Here is a 20,513-nt window from a genome sequence, read left to right on the forward strand (position 1 = left end):
GACTACTGCCCCGTAGCACTCACTTCTGTCATCATGAAGTGCTTTGAGAGGCTAGTCAAGGATCATACCACCGCAACCTTACCGACCACGCTAGACCCACTTCAGTTTGCATACCGCCCCAACAGGTCCACAGATGATGCAATCGCCATCACACTGCACACTGCCCTATCCCATCTGGACCAAAAATAAACCTATGTAAAAATGCTGTTCATTGACTACAGCTCAGCATTCAACACAATAGTACTCTCCAAGCTTATCATCAAGCTGGAGGCCCTGGGTCTCAACCCCTCCCTGTACAACTGGGTCCGGAACTTTCTGACGGGCCGCCCCAGATGGTGAAGGTAGGAAACAACATTTCCGCTTTGCTGACCCTCAACACTGGGGCCCCACAAGGGTGTGTGCTCAGCCCTCTCCTGTACTCCCTGTAGTGTGCTTGATCACCAACAACGACGAGACAGCCTACAGGGATGAGGTGAGGGCACTCGGAGTGTGGTGTCAGGAAAACAACCTCTCATTCAACGTCAACAAAACAAAGGAGATGATCGTGGACTTCATGAAACAGCAGAAGGAGCACCCCCCTATCCACATCGAAGGGGCAGCAGTGGAGAAGGTGGAAAGTTTTAAGTTCCTGGGTGTACACATCACAGACAAACTGAAATGGTCCACCCACACAGACAGTGTGGTGAAGAAGGCACAACAGCGCCTCTTCAAAGTCAGGAGGCTGAAGAAATTTGGCTTGTCACCCAAAACCCTGACAAACTTTTACAGATGCACAATTGAGAGCATCCTGTCGGGCTGTATCACAGCCTGATACGGCAACTGCACCGCTCTCAACCGCAAGGCTCTCCAGAGGGTAGTCCGGTCTGGACAACGCTTCACCGGGGGCAAACTACCTGCCCTCCATGACACCTACAGCACCTGATGTCACAGGAAGGCGAAAAAGATCATCAAGGACAACAACCACCCGAGCCACTGCCTGTTCACACTGCTATCATCCAGAAGGTGAGGTCAGTACAGGTGCATCAATGCTAGGACCGAGAGATTGAAAAACAGCTTCTATCTCAAGGCCAAATAGCCATCACTAACTCAGAAAGGCTGCTGCCTACATTGAGACCCAATCATTGGACACTTTAATAAATGGATCACTAGTCACTTTAATTAATACCACTTTAAATAATGCCACTTTAATAATGTTTACATATCTTACATTACTCATAGCACATGTATATTGTCACAGTTGACTTGGACTGGTGTAAGGCGGAATCAGATGCAGGAGACAGGTGCTGGAGGTGAGTGTCCTTTTAATAATTTGACACACAAAACAAAACCGCGAGGCACAGGGCGCTACAGACAGACTGCCTGGGAAAAACACATTCCCAATATTGCAAACAAAATATATATATAAGCGGCACAAAAAGGCACGGGGCGCAGCCCGGTAAATCCTCTCTTCGTGAAACTGTCAGAAAGAAACCCGTAATAAAACACGGACCACCGTCCTGAGTGGACAATCAACAATCCCGCACAAAACCCCAACTGAAAACACACACTAAATAAGGCCCCACTAATGACAGACACAAAACAGGTGCGGAACAGACAGACGAAACCAAAAGACACAGAACCAACGATCGGTGGCAGCTAATAGGCCGGCGACGACGACCGCCGAGCGCCGCCCGACCGAGGAGGGGCGCCACTTTCGTTGGATCCTGTGACATATATACTGTATTTTATACCATCTACTGCACCTTGCAAATGCTGCTCGACCATCGCTCATCCATATACTTATATGTACATATTCTCATTCACCCCTTTAGATTTGTGTGTATCGGGTAGTTGTTGGGGAATTGTTAGGTTACCTGTTAGATTTGTGTGTATTTGGTAGTTGTTGGAGAATTGTTAGATTACTTGTTAGATATTACTGCACTGTTGGAACTAGAAGCACAAACATATTTCTACACTCGCATTAACATCTGCTAACCATGTGTATGTGACCAATAAAATTGGATTTGATTTTGATCAAGGTAGGTCCTACAGACCCTAGTTTTGTTGCACCTGGACTACTGTACAGTCGTGTGTCAGGTGCCACAAAGAGGGACTTATTACAATTGGCTCAGAACAGGGCAGCATGGTTGGCCCTTAAATGTACATGGAAAGCTAACATTAATGATTTGCATGTCAAAGTGGAGGAGAGATTGACTTCATCACTACTTGTTTTTGTAAGAGGTGTTGACAAGCTGAATGTACCGAGCTTTCTGTTTAAACTATCTAGAACACAGCTCTGACACCCATGCATACCCCACAAGACATGCCACCAGAGGTCTATTCACAATCCTCAAGTCCAGAAAAGACTATTGGAGGCGCACAGTACTACATAGAGCCATGACTATATGAAACTCTATACCACATCAAGTAACTGATGCAAGCAGTAGAAATCAGATTTAAAAAACAGATAAAAATACTCTTTATGTGTGAGGACAGACGCTGGAGACGAGAAGAAAGTACAGGGAGTGAACGTTTAATGAAACACGGACAGAAACGGAAAATGGACAGCGTCTGGACAGGGGAAAACAAAACGACAATAATGCTGACACAGGGATCTAACCGAGGAACAGACAGATTTTCGGTGGGTAATCAACAAATGTGAAGGAGTCCTGGTGAGTCCAATAAGCGCAGACACGCGTAATGATTGTGTGAGGTGTGCGTAATGAAGGGCAGCCTGGCGCCCTCGAGCGCCAGAGAGGAGGAGTGGGAGCAGGCGCGACATTATGGAACAGCGGGGACTGTGAAGAGACAGATACAGACACACGTATACACATAGGGGCTAGCATGCTCACTCTGCACACATGTACAGTGTAATATTGTTATGTGGTGGTATCATACATTTTGTGTTGTAGATGCATTATGTAGTGGTGTAACAATGTTATATGATGTACTGTATTATCTTTTATTGTATGTGTATTGTAAGTGCCTTAATGTGTTTGGACCCCAGGAAGAGTAGCTGTAGCTAATGGGGATCCCTAATAAATACAAATACAGATACAAATAATAGGAAAAGTCCAAGTTTTCAAGATATAGGACTTTCAAGACGCTAAGTATCACTTGCCACACAATCACGATGATGTAAAATGCATTGCATCATCATGATGATGTGGCAAGTGAAACTTTGCTTCTAGAAAGTCCAGTATATGCTGACATGCAAAACATTTTGGGACTGTATTAACTGTGAACTAATGAAAAAATACAAAAACATTGTTTTTAAGTGGATTTTTCCTTTAAGTGCCAGGGAGCGTTACAACGGTTTGAGAGGCAGCCTGATAGAGTTAACTGGTATTATACATGACTGTCAGAGTGAAATATTCAACAGAGTGTGGTCAGAGGGATAAATTATAGATGGACTACAGTCAGGAATTTGTTCAAGAGTGGGATTTGATGTCAAAGGGAATGATAGTAATGAAGAAAATGTGTAGAAAGGAGGGATCGTGAGGAGGGAGTAGAGTTGAATGGAGAGATGGGAATGAAGGTAAGAGTGTATTGTCAGTTTCCAGGCAGATGAGCTACTGGGAGACGAGCTGGTGGAGAAAAGGTGGAGCCTCCATGGTCACGCGCACACACACACACACACACACACACACACTGGTCATCCAGGGTGCTGAAAGCTCATCTCTCATTGGAGAATCACTCATTGATGTTTTACGACTGCCGTGATTGAAATGCTATAAAGCTTCTGGGATCATGTGAGCGCGTGTGCGTGTTACAAGGAGATATTAGATCTGACCCATTTAACTTTACAGGCCTCACACGGAGCACCACTGGAGCAGGGGTCAAGAGGGAGATTCCACCGTACAGTATATCTGTCATGCTGGTATAAAGGAGACAGGCGCAGGAATAAATCTTCTGGGTTTTTAATTCACCCACAACAAACATGTATACAAAACACTGGGATGTACCCAAACAAAAGAGCGAGGGTAAACCTCGAAGAGTGATACGGGACGAGACCCATAATATACAAAGCACAAAACATGCAGCACAGGCTGAGACAACGCATACAGTGAGGGAAAAAAGTATTTGATCCCCTGCTGATTTTGTACGTTTGCCCACTGACAAAGAAATGATCAGTCTATCATTTTAATGGTAGGTTTATTTGAACAGTGAGAGACAGAATAACAACCAAAAAATCCAGAAAAACGCATGTCAAAAATGTTATAAATTGATTTGTCTGACTACATAACTACATTAATCACAGTCTTTTGCTGCTGGGCAAGAACAAAAACCTGCAAATTCCAATAGCGGTCAAAGCCAAAACTGAAGAACCTTGTTATTATGGGAGTAAGTGAATGCATATTGTTAGTTGCCAGGTAGCAGAAACTTTCCTGGTAAGGGGACAGACCAATCAGAAGGCCAGTAACTATGCCGGCGCTGTACCCCATTATCAGTTTGTTTGTGTGTGTGTACGTGCGCTTGTATCTTCCTCTCCCGTCTTATGAGATAATGACTGCTGGTGAGTGGGTGTGAAAACCCACAAATTACAGGTTAATGTAAGACTTAGCCTCTCTCTCTCCCTCTCTAGCTATTTCGCGCTCTGTCTTTTTCTTTCATTCTCCAAATACAAATACACAAAAAATTATTATATAGGATTTATAGGTCAAGGTTTAACATCATTACTCACTTCCACCTCTGAAAGCTCCTCTTCCTGTGTTCATAGAACACCATAATTGCTGTGTTTGGGTTAAGGTGCACCACAGTACTGCTGACCTGTGATTGCTCCCTGTGGTATACTGTGGGTGGGTGGGTAGCAGTGTGTCTATGTGTGCCTGTCTTTGTGTGGTTCATGATGTGTATGGAAGGGTTGTTAATGAGAGAGAGCTCAAATCAAATTTTCTTGGTTGCGTTCACATATTTTGCAGAGGTTATCGCAGGTGCATTGAAATGCTTATGCTTAGCTTCAACAGTGCAGTGTACAGTACCTAACAATACTAAACAATACACACAAATCCCAAAAATGTAAAGAAAGAAAATAAGAAATATCTGAACGAATGTCAGAGTCCGGAATATAAATTAATATATTACTGAACAAAAATATAAAGGCAACAAGCAACAATTTCAATGATTTTACTGAGTTACAGTTCATATAAGGAAATCAGTCAATTGAAATAAGTAATTGAGTCCATAATCAATGGATTTCATGACTGGGCAGGGCCTGGGAGGGCATAGGTCCACCCACTGGGCGGGCATGGTTACACGTCATCTGAGGTTGTAAGGCCGGTTGGATGTACTGCCAAATTCTCTAAAATGATGTTGGAGGTGCTTATGGTAGAGAAATGAACATTCAATTAAATTCTGTAGCAACAGTTATTGCGGCCATTCCTGCAGTCAGCATGCCAATTACACGCTCCCTCAAAACTTGAGACGTTTTAAAGTGGCCTTTTATTGTCCCCAGCACAAGGTACACCTCTATAAGGATCATGCTGTTTAATCAGCTTCTTTATATGCCACACCTCTCAGGTGGATGGATTATATTGGCAAAGGAGAAATGTTCACCAACAGTGATGTAAACCAATTTTGTGCACAAAATGTGAGAGAAATAAGCTTTTTGTGCATATGGAAAAATTCAGGGAAAAAAATTCAGGGATGTTTTATTTCATGAAACATGGGACCAACACTTTACTTTACATTCTTTGCTTTTATACTTTTGATCAGTGTGTGTATATATATTGTGGCAGATGGCAGAGAGAGGTAAGGGGAGTGGTGATTGAAGGAAGACATCTTGCAGCCCGCTGGCTCCACCCCCGGGCCTTATATGGACTTCCTGCCCCAATGAGGCAAGCCTGGGGATCATTAAGCCATAGAGCGCTTGCTACAATATATTGGGTTATTGTAGTGCTGAAAAACAAATGATAGTCCCACTAAGCGCAAACCAGATGGTTTGGCATATTGCTGCAGAATGCTGTGGTAGCCATGCTGGTTAAGTGTGCCTTGAATTCTGAATAAATCCCAGACAGTGTCACCAGCAAAGCACCCCCACAGCATCACACCTCCTCTTCCATGCTTCACGGTGGGAACCACACATGTGGAGATCATCCGTTCACCTACTCTGTGTCTCAAAAAGACACGGCGGTTAGAACCAAAAATCTCAAATTTTGACTCATTAGACCAGAGGACAGATTTCCACCTGTCTAATGTCCATTGCTCATGTTTCTTGAACCAAGCAAGTCTCTTCTTCTTATTGGTGTACTTTAGTAGTGGTTTCTTTGCAGCAATTCAACCATGAAGACCCGATTCACACAGTCTCCTTTGAACAGTTGATGTTGAGATGTGTCTGTTACTTGAACTCTGTGAAGCATTCATTTGGGTTGTAATTTCTGAGGATGCTAACTCTAATGAACTTATCGTCTGCATCAGAGGTAACTCTAGGTCTTCCTTTCCTGTGACGGTCCTCATGAGAGCCAGTTTCATCATCGCGCTTGATGTTTTTTGCGACTGCACTTGAAGAAATAAAAATTATTTACATTTTCCGGATAGACTGACCTTCATGTCTTAAAGTAATGATGGACTGTCATTTCTCTTTGCTTATTTGAGCTGTTCTTGCCATAATATGGACTTGGTCTTTTACCAAATAGGGCTGTCCTATGTATACCACCCCTATCTCGTCACAACACAACTGATTGGCTCGAACGCATTAAGAAGGAAAGAAATTCCACAAATTAACATTTAACGAGGCACACCTGTTATTTGAAATGCATTCCAGGTGACTACCTCATGAAGCTGGTTGAGAGAATGCCAAGATTGGCTACTTTGAAGAATCTGAAATATAAAATATATTTTGATTTGTTTACCACTTTTTTGGTTACTACATTATTCCATTTGTCTTATTTCGTCGTTTTGATGTCTTCAGTATTATTCTACAATGTAGAAAATAGTAAAAATTAAGATAAACCCTGCAATGAGTGGGTGTGTCCAAACTTTTGACTGGTCCTGTATATACAGTGCATTTGGAAAGTATCCAGACCTCTTGACTTTTTTCACATTTTGTTACATTTCAGCCTTATTCTAAAATGAATCACAGTTTTTTTCCCTCATCAATCTACACACAATACCCCATAATGACAATGCAAAAACAGGTTTATATAAATTTTAGCAAATATATTACAAATCAAAATGAAAATAGCACATTTACATAAGTATTCAAACCCTTTACTCAGTACTTTGTTGAAGCACCTTTAGCAGCGATTACAGCCTCGAGTCTTCTTGTGTATGACGCTACAAGCTTGACACACCTGTATTTGGGGAGTTTCTCCCATTCTTCTCTGCAGATCCTCTCAAGCTCTGTCAGGTTGATGGAGAGGGTCGCTGCACAGCTAATTTTAGGTCTCTCCATAGATGTTTGATCGTGTTTAAGTCCGGGCTCTGGCTCGGCGACTCAAGGATCTTCCCTGTGGCTCAGTTGGTAGAGCATGGTGTTTGCAATGCCAGCATGGTGTGTGCAACGCCAGGGTTGTGGGTTTGATTCCCATGGGGGGCCAGTACAAAAAAATGAAATGTATGCATTCACTACTGTAAGTTGCTCTGGATAAGAGTGTCTGCTAAATGACTAAAATGTAAAATGTAAGGATATTCAGAGACTTGTCCTGAAGCCACTCCTGTGTTGTCTTGGCTGTGGGCTTAGGGTTGATGTCCTGAGATCCTGAGCGCTCTGTACTAGGTTTTCATCAAGGATCGCTCTGTACTTTGTCCATTGTTCATTCCCTCCATCCTGATTAGTCTCCCAGTCCCTACCACGGAAAAACCTTCCCAGACCCCTTGTGAGACCATATGCTGGTGCGGTTGGCCCTGGGTTCCTCCTAATGCAAGACAATGCTAGACCTCATGTGGCTGGAGTGTGTCAGCAGTTCCTGCAAGAGGAAGGCATTGATGCTATGGACTGGCCCGCCCGTTCCCCAGACCTGAAATCCAATTGAGCACATCTGGGACATCATGTCTCGCTCCATCCACCAACGCCACGTTGCACCACAGACTGTCCAGGAGTTGGCGGATGCTTTAGTCCAGGTCTGGGAGGAGATCCCTCAGGAGACCATCCGCCACCTCATCAGGAGCATGCCCAGGCGTTGTAGGGAGGTCATACAGGCACGTGGAGGCCACACACACTACTGAGCCTCATTTTGACTTGTTTTAAGGACATTACATCAAAGTTGGATCAGCCTGTAGTGTGGTTTTCCACTTTAATTTTGAGTGTGACTCCAAATCCAGACCTCCATGGGTTGATAAATTGGATTTCCATTGATTATTTTTGGGTGATTTTGTTGTCAGCACATTCAACTATGTAAAGAAAAAAGTATTTTAATAAGATTATTTCTTTCATTCAGATCTAGGATGTGTTGTTTAAGTGTTCCCTTTATTTTTTTGAGCAGTATATATAGAAACAATACATCCGCTGAGTGTACTAAACAGAAAGACATAGACTGACCAGGTGAAAGCTGTGATCCCTTATTGATGTCATCTGTTAAATCCACTTTAATCAGTGTAGATGAAGTGTAGGAGACAGGTTAAAGAAGGATTTCTAAGCCTTGAGACAATTGAGACATGGATTGTGTGTGGGTGAATGGGCAAGACGAAAGATTTAAGCAAACTTGACACAACTGTGGGAAGCATTGGATTTAACTTGGGCCAGCATCCTTATGGAATGCTTTCAACACCTTGTAGAGTCCATGCCACGACAAACTGAGGCTGTTCTGAGAGCAAAAGGTGTTCCTAATGTTTTGTACACTCAGTGTATATCTATATAATGGTGTATATAGACAGTATATGAATAGGAAACGTGTACAGCAGTAGTTGTATGGGATGAGCGAGGGGGTGGGGTGACTTTAAACTAGGCCCAGTCTAAAGCTTGGGTTCACTTATTATTCTGTGCTCTGACCCACCCCAAGCATTTAGATTGCTCTTGCTGTAATGAAACCAGTGTTTCAAGCCACATTTGAACTCAAGGTCACCAAACGCTGTATTTGGGAAACACTGTTCATGGGGATGTGACTAATTTCTTCTGGCATTCTGTGCTTTGTGGAGTTACAAGCTTACTGTTGCACACAATATAATGTTGAGCTAAAAGCTATCTGAGGTAAGGTAGTTTATGAAAACGATAGGATTACAACAAACCAAAGTGTATATGCTGTTGTGTTATTGTCATGAACTGTGAAAGGACCTGTACGCCATTTAGTAACTCTTGTAGCAAAATACATACTACTTTAAAAATGTATTTCATTTTGATATTTCTTTATGATAGAGCACAGACTTTGTGTGTGTGTGTGTGTGTGTGTGTGTGTGTGTGTGTGTGTGTGTGCACGTGACTTGTAGTTGCCTAATCCCAGAAAGATCACCGTGTCCTCAACGTGATCTCCAGGTCTGGTATTCCACTATTATGTAACCTCCCTGCTTCCCAGAAACCACTGGCCTCTCCTCAGAGACACTATAGAGTGAGTACCATGGGTTTTCCTGCACACACACACACACACACACACACACATAAGGAAATGCACAAGCAAAAACACACTGCTCCTCTTCCAACAAAGTTTCCAGCTTGGCAGAGAGACAAATCACTTCCCTCCTCACACCAGGAGCCCAGATACAAATAGAGTCTCAGTTTGTAGTGTCTCAGTCAGTCAGTCAGGACTTTAATCAGGATAATTCAGAGGAGCTGCTCCAACTCTGAAGACTATAGTTTTGGGACATGTAATAAAGAGAACATTTCATTGCAGTAGTTCAACTACAGTAAGCTGTCCTAACATTGATTGACAGTGCTCTATCTGGACTGTAACTCCGTCTAGAGGAGGTGTCTGCTGAAGAACTTAGCGAAGTGAAAGGGACGTTCATCCTGAGAGCTCCATTTATGTGGATGTACTTTTTCTGTGATTGCAACTTCAGGAAGGTATTTTAAACTCTTAGGTCTTTTTGACACTTTCTGTTGATTCAGTCTACGACTCGAGGTGATCCTTGCCTGTCTCTGTTCAGGCATGATGGGTCAGGAGAGGAGTGAGGAGAAGAGTGAGTGTGTATCCCTTTCTCCGATGAGGGAGGCTGTCCCTGCCCCACCTGAGTGTGAGAGGGTGTGTGTGTTTGGGACAGGGGACCTGGGGCGCTCTCTGGGCCTGCGTCTGCTGCAGGCGGGGTACGGGGTGGTGTTCGGCAGCCGACGGCCCCACAGCAGCAGCCTCCTACTCCACGGAGCACAGGTACATGATAAAATAGATCTGATGATGTGTTTTTACTGTGTTGTAAATGTATTTCAATATATTTCTTTATGTTTGAAGGACTACATGTGAATATACTGTATGTGTGTTTATGTGTGTATCAATATGTTGATAATATATATGCAGGTCCTGGGCCATGCTGCAGCTGCCCAGTCAGCCCTTCTGATCTTCATCGCTGTCCAGAGAGAACACTATGACTTCCTGGTACCACTGGCCAATCAGCTTAAGGGGAAGGTAGCATATATGTTTTTTATACTTCTGCTATATGTATGAATATCTGTTTTGTCAGCATGTAACTGTATATTTGGCTAACATAATGTATGTCCCAGCGTATATAGCCAATATATTCCGTGTCCCAGCGCATTTAGCCAATATAATCTTTGTCCCAGTGTATTTATCCAATAGAATGTATATTCCAGTGTATTTGGCAATAGATTGTATGAATCAGTGTATTTGATGCCATGTTGAATTGCAGGTGTTGGTGGATGTCAGTAACAACTTGAGGAAGAATCAGTACCCAGAGGCCAACGCAGAGTACCTGCAAAGGTGAGAGCTATACAGTAAATTTTGAATGTTTTTATATGTTGATGTGTATGTTGATGTAATGTAAATGTGGTTATATGTACATGAACAGTCTGGTCCCTGGAGCTGAGGTGGTTAAAGGCTTCAACACGCTGTCTGCATGGAGCCTGCAGAATGGACCTTCAGATGCCAACAGACAGGTACACACACTGAGGTTTAAGCCATGCCCATGAAAACAATTGGCTACTAGATTCAAGTCTATATACTGTACACTACATGACCAAAGGTTTGTGGACACCTGCTCATCGAAGACCTCATTCTAAAATGATGGGCATTAATATGGAGTTGGTCCCCCCTTTGCTGCTGTAACAGCCTCCACTCCTCTGGGCAGGCTTTCCACTAGATGTTGAAACATTGCTGCGGGGACTTACATCCATCAGCCACAAGAGCATTAGTGAGGTCGAGCACTGATGTTGGGCGATTAGGCCTGGCTTGCAGTCGGCGTTCCAAATGATCCCAAAGGTGTTCCATGGGGTTGAGGTTAGGGCTCTGTGCAGGCCAGTCAAGTTCTTCCACACCGATCTCGACAAACCATTTCTGTATGGACCTCATTTTGTGCACAGGGGCATTGTCATGCTGAAACAGGAAAGGACCTTCCCCAAACTGTTGCCATAATGTTGGAAGCACATAATCGTCTAGAATGTCATTGTATGCTGCAGTGTTAGCCTGAACCATGAATAACATCCCCAGACCATTATTCCTCCTCCACCAAACTTTTCAGTTGGTCACTATACATTGGGGCAGGTAGCGTTCTCCTGGCATCCGCCAAAGCCACATTTGTCCATCGGACAGCCAGAAGGTAAAACGTGATTCATCACTCCAGAGAACGTGTTTCCACTGCTCTAGAGTCCAATGGCGGCGAGATTTACATCACTCCAGCCAACGCTTTGGCATTGCTTATGGTGATATTAGGCTTGTGTGCAGCTGCTCGACCATGGAAACCCATTTCATGAAGCTCCTGATGAACAGCTCTTGTGCTGACGTTGCTTCCAGAGGCAGTTTGGAACTCGGTTATGAGTGTTGCAACCGAGGACAGATGGTTTTTACGCGTTAAACGCTTCAGCACTCAGTGGTCCCATTTTGTGAGCTTGTGTGGCCTACCACTTCGCGGCTCAGCCGTTGTTGCTCCTAGATGTTTCCACTTCACAGTACAGTACTTAAAGTTGACTGGGGCAGCTCTGGCTGGTCAGAAATGTGACGAACTGACTTGTTGGAAAGGTGACATGCTATGACGGTGTTGACAGTCACTGAGCTCTTCAGTAAGGTCATTCTACTGCTACTGTTTGACTTTGGAGATTGCATGGCTGTGTGCTCGTTTTTATAGACCTGTCAGTAACGGGTGTGGTTGAAATGCCCAAATCCACTCATTGAAAGCGGTGTCCACATACTTTTGTATATACTGTTTATATACATATAAATATATACAGGCATTCAAAGAGTCTGTATATAAACATACACTACTGTTCAAAAGTTTGGGGTCACTTAAAAATGTCCTTGTTTTTGAAAGAAAAGCCAATTTTTTGGCCATTAAAATAACATCAAGTTGACCATAAATACAGTGTAGACATTGTTAATATTGTAAATGACTATTGTAGCTGGAAACGGCAGCTTTTTTGGGGAATATCTACATAGGCGTACAGAGGCCCATTATCAGCAACCATCACTCCTGTGTTTTTATAGCACGTTGTGTTAGCTAATCCAAGTTTATCATTTTAAAAGGCTAATTGATCATTAGAAAACCCTTTTGCAATTATGTTAGCACAGCTGAAAACTGTTGTGCTGATTAAAGAAGCATTAAAACTGGCCTTCTTTAGACTAGTTGAGTATCTGGAGCATCAGCATTTGTGGGTTCGATTATAGGCTCAAAATGGCCAGTCTATTCTTGTTCTGAGAAATGAAGGATATTCCATACGAGAAATTGCCAAGAAACTGAAGATCTCGTACAACGCGGTGTACCACTCCCTTAACAGAACAGTGCAAACTGGCTCTAATCAGAATAGAAAGAGGAGTGGGAGGCCCCAGTGCACAACTGAGCCAGAGGACAAGTACATTAGAGTGTCTAGTTTGAGAAACAGACGCCTCACAAGTCCTCAACTGGCAGCTTCATTAAATAGTACCCGCAAAACACCAGTCTCAAAATCAACAGTGAAGAGGTGACTCCGGGATGCTGGCCTTCTAGGCAGAGTTCCTCTGTCCAGTGTCTGTGTTTTTTTGCCCATCTGAGATATGGCTTTTTGTTTGCAACTCTGCCTAGAAGGCCAGCATTCCGGAGTCACCTCTTCACTGTTGACGGTGAGACTGTATACATTTTTAAACATTTCTAAAAACATAATTCCACTTTGACATTATGAGGTATTGTGTGTAGGCCAGTGACACAGAATTTCAATTTAATCCATGACAAATGCAGGTTGTAACACAACAAAATGGGGAGAAAGTCACTGTACATTTTGACTGCCAGTATATTGATTTTACTTTTTCCTCTGTGTTAATTAAGAACATCTTCATTCTGGAGCTAGAAACCTGTATTGTGCATCCTCTGTAAAGAGAAGCATATAGAAGCATGCACACACACACACACACAGGGGGGGGGGACACACACCAGACCTGGGAACTTTTATTTTATTTTATATTTTATTTGAAAATACCAACTTTTCAAATACTTTGGGTAGTTGAATATATAGTTTTCAAAGGCAATACTTTTCTTTAATATTCAAATTCAGCGCTTAGAAAACCAAATAATATTTGAAGGCATTTTGAATACCTCTCAGAAAACCAAATAATATTTGAGTTATTTGAAAATAAACAAAAAAATGATATTTGTTGGCTGCCAAATATAAATTACAACAGTTAGTTGAATTTGTCCAAATACCATCAGGTCAATATTTATTGGGACCCTTGAGCAAAGAAATTAGCAAAAAAGACTGTTGAAAATAACCTATATTCAATGCACATTTTCTGGGGAAATTATATTATTTTATACTAATACAATTGCTCAGAGAAAGTAATAATATATTTTTTTATTGGCACCCTTGTTTTCAATACTCTAGCACCTTCCCCTTGTGAGGATAATGAAAATGAGCCTTTTTTCTCACATGTTTTATGAGAGTTGGAGAACACATTTGGAGCAATTATTTTTGTCCAATTAACCATATCTTTGCGGATTTTTATTTGTGTTTGGGGTTATTGTCTTACTGGAAGATCCACTTGATGGCAAGTTCCGACATCCTGGCAGAGGCAACCAGGTTTTTTGCTAAAATGTCAAGGTACTGGGTAAAGTTAATTATGCAGTTGACCTTAGGACAAAGGGCCCCAGGACGAATGGAAGCAAAATAGCCCCATAACATCAAAGATCCACCATATTTAACAGTAAGTATGGGGTGGCAGGTAGCCTAGTAGTTAAGAGCATTAGGCCAGCAACAGAGAGGTTGTGTCAAGGATTCTAGGAGTGGTGGTTGGAGTCAGGCGCAGAGAGCAGAGGTAAAGTATATCGTCTTTATTTTCTCCGGCACAAAAACGGTCACGCCAAAACAGAAGGGCGCGTAATAATAATGACCAACCCAAAACACAGGGCAAAACGGTCCGGAGAGAAAAATAAAACGTCAGCCAGCACATCCAAAATACAAACAGCGAAATAAATATATTCACACGGCCCACCGTCCTGAGTGGACAATAAACAATCCCGCACAACACCCCAACTGAAAACACACACTAAATAAGGCCCCACTAATGACAGACACAAAACAGGTGCGGAACAGACAGACAAAACCAAAAGACACAGAAACAACGATCGGTGGCAGCTAATAGGCCGGCGACGACGACCGCCGCCCGACCGAGGAGGGGCGCCACTTTCGTTGGATCCTGTGACAGGTTGCTGGTTTGAATCCCCAAGCCGACTAGGTAAAAAATCTGTTGATGTTCCCTTGAGCAAGGCACTTAACCCCAATTGCTCCTGTAAGTCACTCTGGATAAGAGTGTCTGCTAAATGACTAAAATATAAATGTAACTACTTTTCTGCATATGCTTCTGTTTTCAATGCCAAATCCACAACTGGCATGCTTGACCAAGGAGCTCTATTGTCATGTCATGTCATTTGACAAAAGCACCTTGTACTTGTCTTAATCCAAGTACCAATGGTGTTTATCAAACTCCAGGCATTTGCATTTTTCTATCATTTCAGAAAAGGCTCAGTGTTGTTATCCTCGCAAAGTGAGCTATTGAATGGTATTGAAAACAGGGGTGTCAATTTTGACCCCTACCCTTTTGAGATTTTTTTTATTACTCGTTAAACAAAATATCTTTCTCTCAGGAATTGTATTAGTACAAAATATTATAATTTCCCCAATTTTTTGGAGCATACAGTATAACTCAGTATTTGAATGATTGACTATGTATTGTATATTGTAAATCATTTCAGGACCCCACTGTATGTGCATAAATATATGTCAGGTGTATATCTGCGGAGACAGTGTGGAGGCCAAGCAGGTGGTGATGGCGGTAGCCACCAAGCTGGGACTCAGTGCCCTGGACCAGGGATCTCTCTCAGTGGCCCGGGAGCTGGAGGACTTCCCCCTGCAGCTGTTCCCCCAGTGGAGGCTCCCCCTGCGCATCGCCATCGGCCTCAGCGCTGCCTTCTTCTTCTACCTGCTAATCAGAGACATCATCTATGCATACGCCACCCAGGGCGAAGACATCTCCTTCAGAATCATGGTCTCACTGGCCAACCAGGTACTGGCCCACAGGCCCTTTGAGTGTTTGTGTTCTATTTGTTTCTGTGTGTGTTATCAGATGTTCAAGGTGTGTGTGTGTTCTCTCCAGGTGTGTCCCATCGTGTCTCTGATCATGCTGTCTCTCTGTTACCTGCCTGGTGTCCTTGCTTCGTTCCTGCAGCTCTACAGAGGCACCAAGTACAGGTCAGATCTCTGTGTGTATGTGTGTGTTTGCATGCATGTATGTTCACACGATGTTGCAAATGTATTTATGTTGATTATAAGTGTATATGTATGTTTAACATCAGGCGCTTCCCTAATTGGCTGGATAGCTGGATGCTGTGCAGGAAACAGCTGGGTCTACTGTCGCTGGGGTTCGCCTTTCTGCACGTGCTCTATACACTGATCTTACCCATACGGTCAGTGGAGCACACACTCAAATGCACACACACACACACACACACACGTATCTTCCTTTAGTTTTTAGTAAAGAAAGTATTGATTTTGTTCTCAGGTACTATCTGATGTTCTGGGTCACTGAACATACTGTCTCTCTGGTAAGAACACCTAACTAGCTGTAAGGCCAAATTAAACACTTTCAAAACAGTGAACATTGAATAGACAAAATTGTGTACAGATGTAAGATCTTAATTTAACCACTCTGTTGTCGCTGAAAATTTTCCTGCGCTGGTTACATTAATTAAATAGATTGTCCTGAACTTTTGTATACTTTTTAGCCAGTAGTTCTAAAAGTAGCACTCAGTCAAAAGTGGTCATATATGTGCAGATATGTGCACCACGGTTTCGCTCTCTCTCACTTTCTCTGCTGTGGGCACTGAGCCGTTGGGCCCGCCCTGCAACCTCATTGGATAATGCTGGGCAGGCCTCTTGCTAGCTGTCACTCAAATGTGAGGGGCTGAAGCTCTTTGGCTAGAACTCCAATTGCTAGGAGGCTGGCCCATATGGGGAAATGTAGGGAAAATGGCATGGCACAGCTTCAAGAAAACAGTCACTTTCATACTAAGTATTTCGTGGCTAATTGAGGTAAGAAAGTAATTTTGCTCATTGATTATGAATATATGAATTACACATTAAGACATCCAGCCCAAAGCAGGAGGTTTAAAAAAGACTTTCTTAGTCACCAAAGTTCCAGAGCATGTCTTAACAGCGTTGCACTTTTCATGTAAGCCTAATTTTGGTCAGCTAATAGCCTAACCACCAATCAAGTAACATTACATTAGTGGAAAAGTGTGAACAGACAAAACATTCAAATCCTGTTGCTGCAGGATTATTTTGCTGTGACACAATACTGGTCATATTAAGATCATACATCTCTGTACGTTGGACACAAACCTACAGTATATAGCAGGATTCAAGCACTGGTTTTGATTATACTGGACTCTCCGTTGCTCTCACGCTCCCTCATTCTCTCTCTCACTCTTTCTCTTCTCTCACTCGCTCTCTCTCAGATCAGAGAGAACAAGACCACAACGTTTGATACCACAACGGCCTGGCGTGGTGACTCCTACTTGTCCCTGGGAATTCTGGGATTTGGCCTGTACGTCCTATTGGGAATCACATCTCTTCCCTCCGTCAGTAACGTTCTCAGCTGGAGGGAGTTCAGCTTCGTACAGGTGGGATCAGCAGGACCGGTCACACTGAATGCTTAGGCCAGACTCACTTGCTAGGCACAAATTTTCTGCCCATTTTTACTAGCGATGCGGGGAAAAATCGATACAGTTACGTAACGCAATATTATTTTGGACGATGTTATATTCATACTTTGACTCCAAGTATCAATTTGGATTTTTCATCTTTTAGCTTGTTCTCATCTTCTTTTTAAATAGTGAGTCAATGTTTTCAGCACTTTTGTTTCCATGACTGATAAAACATTTTCTCATGCTCTCTCTCATCTCTCTGCAGCAGACATATAGTGAACAATATGTTTGGAACATCAAATCACAATCAAATCAAAGTATCGAATCATGATACACATAGAATCGTGAGAATTGCAATACATATCGCATCGCACCTAAGTATCGTGACAATGTCGCATTGTGAGGTCCCTGGCAATTCCCATCCCTAATTTGTACACTTATCTCCTTCAGTGTTTCCCCTATTGACGTATTCATGCGGGGTGCAGAGCCAACATCCAGGCCAGAATGCAATTGTACTCTAGGAAAGTAATCTGATTTTCAGCAGACAAGCCAGAGGTTATGCGCTGGGGATAATAAGCTGTGTTTCCATCACTACAGGGAACACACACACTCATTCATAAATGCAACTGGGTCAGTAGAAACTCCGGCTCATTCTCTAATTGATTCATTCCCCACAAATTGGTGCAGTGATTTAAACGTTAAGTTATTCATCAGATATAATATAGGAAGAATATATTAGAACAGGCCAGGAGAATTCACCTAGAGATGAATGTGCAGGGGCGTCATCCACCTCCAAAATTTGAGGGGGCAAAATTACAGTGTCTGAGGATGGCTTGGTGATGGTCTGGACTGGTGGCCTGAAGTTGGAGAATTTGGCATTTTTCAAACATCTGAAACATATGTTTCCTGTAATCTAGAACCATAATCATTATACTTAATTTAGTTTATTTCTCTGTGTATCTAAGCATTTCTCTGTATCTTCTTGAGCGGTCTGACTGGTGATCCTTTTTTTAAATACACAAAAGGTTTCTCTGCATCTCTGTGCAATTTTCCTAAATAATTAGCTAGTTTAATGGGCAATTCATTTAAATAGCAATAGAGAAACTAGACAAATTCAAACAAAGTAAATTTTCTCATAGGATGGCAAAAGGGCAGGTGCTCAAGCTCCCTTAGACCTCTATCTGTGCATGTGCCTGGCGTGTGTGGTTCATGTGTTTGTGTTCTTTTCTCCCCCACCAGTCCAAGTTGGGTCACCTGACTCTGCTGTTGTGTACGGCTCACACCTACCTGTATGGCTGGAACAGATTCCTGAGTTCCTCCATCTACAAGTGGTACACCCCACCAGGCTACATGCTGTGTCTGGTGCTTCCCTCTGTGGTGCTGCTGCTCAAGCTGCTGCTCATCACCCCCTGTGTGGACCGAACCATCACCCGCATACGCCAGGGATGGGAGAGGGGGGCAGATCAGAGGAACCCTAAAGACAGCCAACCACTGATACCTTAGAGGACACACACACAAAATTACACCCTCAGTGTGATAGCCTTGTCTTTGAGGCATGAACAAATTTTTGTTCTGGCTATTTCACCCTCAGAGGTTGGCTACCATTCAATCGTTTGCCATGTTTCTGGGATCAAAAACTAATATCATTTAATTGATATGCAGTTGTATTTCTTTTTGTATTACACTCTAAACATTGTTGCATTTTAATGGATATTTTTTCAACCGCACGAAGACACTAGTTCTCTTATGTAAATAGAATGGTGTAAGCTCTTTCGCTCTCATATTCTCTTTCTGTATATCCTCTCTTTGACTGACTGTATAGTTATCCCCAGATGAAACAGATCATCTCTTTGACTGACTGTATAGTTATCCCCAGATGAAACAGATCCTCTCTTTGACTGACTGTATAGTTATCCCCAGATGAAACAGGTTTGAGACGTATCCAAGTTTTTCAATTTACATTTTGTGTCTGTCTTCTACTTCTCCAGGGGCAAATCAAACACAAATACTCAGTGTGATGCTCTCTGGGGCAGAGTGTTGTCAATTCCTCCAGAAAACAGACAGCGTCGAGTTCATCACCGTGCACTTTCACCACCCTGTGAAGTTCGTCATAACTTATTTAATCTGTAGACAAACTGCATGCTTTCCCGTGTGTGGGAGGAGCACACACACACACTGTCATTGTGTGACTCCATGTTTACTTCGACATAATAAACATATCAATATTTGTGCATAAAGGCGTTTCCACCGTCATTTCTTGCATAATTTGAGACTCAAAAAAAGATCCCACCTTGTCTAGGGTGTTGTCATATTTGGAAGGTTTAATTACAAATGTGCTGTTGTCATCAGGCCTGTCATGACATTTTTTTCCTGACAATTCACACGCATAAAAAGGTTGGATGGAAACCTGGTTCATGAGGAAACTAAAACTGCACAGGTGAATAATGCAGGCTATTTAAAATGGATCATACTGTTTAAATGTACCTTTTAATTTGTTATTGCTCAAAAAAAGTTTCCATATTTTAAATGTTCTGTCGATTTGTTTGTTTCCTTCTGTTGTCTTAGCCTCATCTCCCTTTTGTTGTATATACTTCGTATGCTCTTTTTATGAATGTGTTTTGTTAGTATCAAGGTGAGACCCCGGTGCAGACACAGGAGACAGATGGTTGGAGTCTTACAATGTCTAATAATCCAAGGGGGTAGGCAAGAGTGGCAGACAGGCTCGTGGTCAAGGCAGGCAGAATAGTCAGGCAGGCGGGTACAGAGTCCAGAAACAGGCAAGGGTCAAAACCAGGAGGACTAGAAAAAGGAGAACTGGAAATACAAACTGGTTGTCTTGACTAAACATACAAGACAAACTGGCACAGAGAGACAGGAAACACAGGGATAAATACACTGCGGAAAATAAGCAACACCTGGGGGGGGGGTGGAGACAATCACAGGAACAGGTGAAACAGATCAGGGCGTGACAGCACCCCCCAGGGACGCCATCTGGCGTTCTACCTGGGCGCATACCTGGCTGACCAGGGTGTCGGCGGTGGAAATTGGCGATGAGGGCCGGGTCCAAGAGGTCTTTAGCCAGGACCCAGCACCTCTCCTCCGGCCCATAACCCTCCCAGTCAACCAGGTACTGGAAACCCCTGCCCTGTGGTTGAACCTTCAGGAGGCGTCTCACCGTAAACGCTGGCTGGCCACCAATAATCCGGGGGGAGGAATGGGCCTGGAGACAGAAGACAAAGGACAGTGAGACACGGGCTTAATCCTAGATGGAGGGTGAATACGGAGGGTATGGGGTAACACAAGATGGACAGCAGTGGAACTCAGGACTCTGG

General features: G+C 43.0%; 1 protein-coding gene across 2 annotated transcripts; it reads left to right on the forward strand.

Moving 5' to 3' along the window:
• Positions 1-9,556: 9,556 nt before the first annotated feature.
• LOC115176583 (metalloreductase STEAP4-like) lies at positions 9,557-19,411 on the forward strand. Of its 2 annotated transcripts, XM_029736655.1 has the most exons (11): positions 9,558-9,913; positions 9,997-10,217; positions 10,362-10,469; positions 10,711-10,781; positions 10,870-10,957; positions 15,264-15,542; positions 15,633-15,727; positions 15,832-15,942; positions 16,038-16,080; positions 16,993-17,157; positions 18,421-19,411. In XM_029736655.1, exons 2-11 carry the CDS (start codon positions 9,999-10,001, stop codon positions 18,682-18,684), a joined length of 1,443 nt encoding a protein of 480 aa, XP_029592515.1. In that variant the 5' UTR covers positions 9,558-9,913; positions 9,997-9,998; the 3' UTR covers positions 18,685-19,411. The 2 variants fall into 2 exon arrangements, with proteins under 2 accessions (XP_029592516.1, XP_029592515.1); XM_029736656.1 differs by having other exon boundaries at positions 9,557-10,217.
• The last annotated feature ends 1,102 nt before the right edge of the window (positions 19,412-20,513 follow it).

The sequence above is a fragment of the Salmo trutta genome, chromosome 37 (genome assembly GCF_901001165.1).
Source record: "Salmo trutta chromosome 37, fSalTru1.1, whole genome shotgun sequence".
NCBI lineage: Eukaryota > Metazoa > Chordata > Actinopteri > Salmoniformes > Salmonidae > Salmo > Salmo trutta.

Bases quoted from the DNA above. Each gene is read 5' to 3' on its own strand.
- LOC115176583 (XM_029736656.1), top strand. From the start codon at position 9,999: ATGATGGGTCAGGAGAGGAGTGAGGAGAAGAGTGAGTGTGTATCCCTT. The intron at 10,782-10,869 runs GTGAGAGCTATA...GTACATGAACAG, and splicing joins AACGCAGAGTACCTGCAAAG to TCTGGTCCCTGGAGCTGAGG. The intron at 15,943-16,037 runs GTCAGTGGAGCA...TTTTGTTCTCAG, and splicing joins ACACTGATCTTACCCATACG to GTACTATCTGATGTTCTGGG.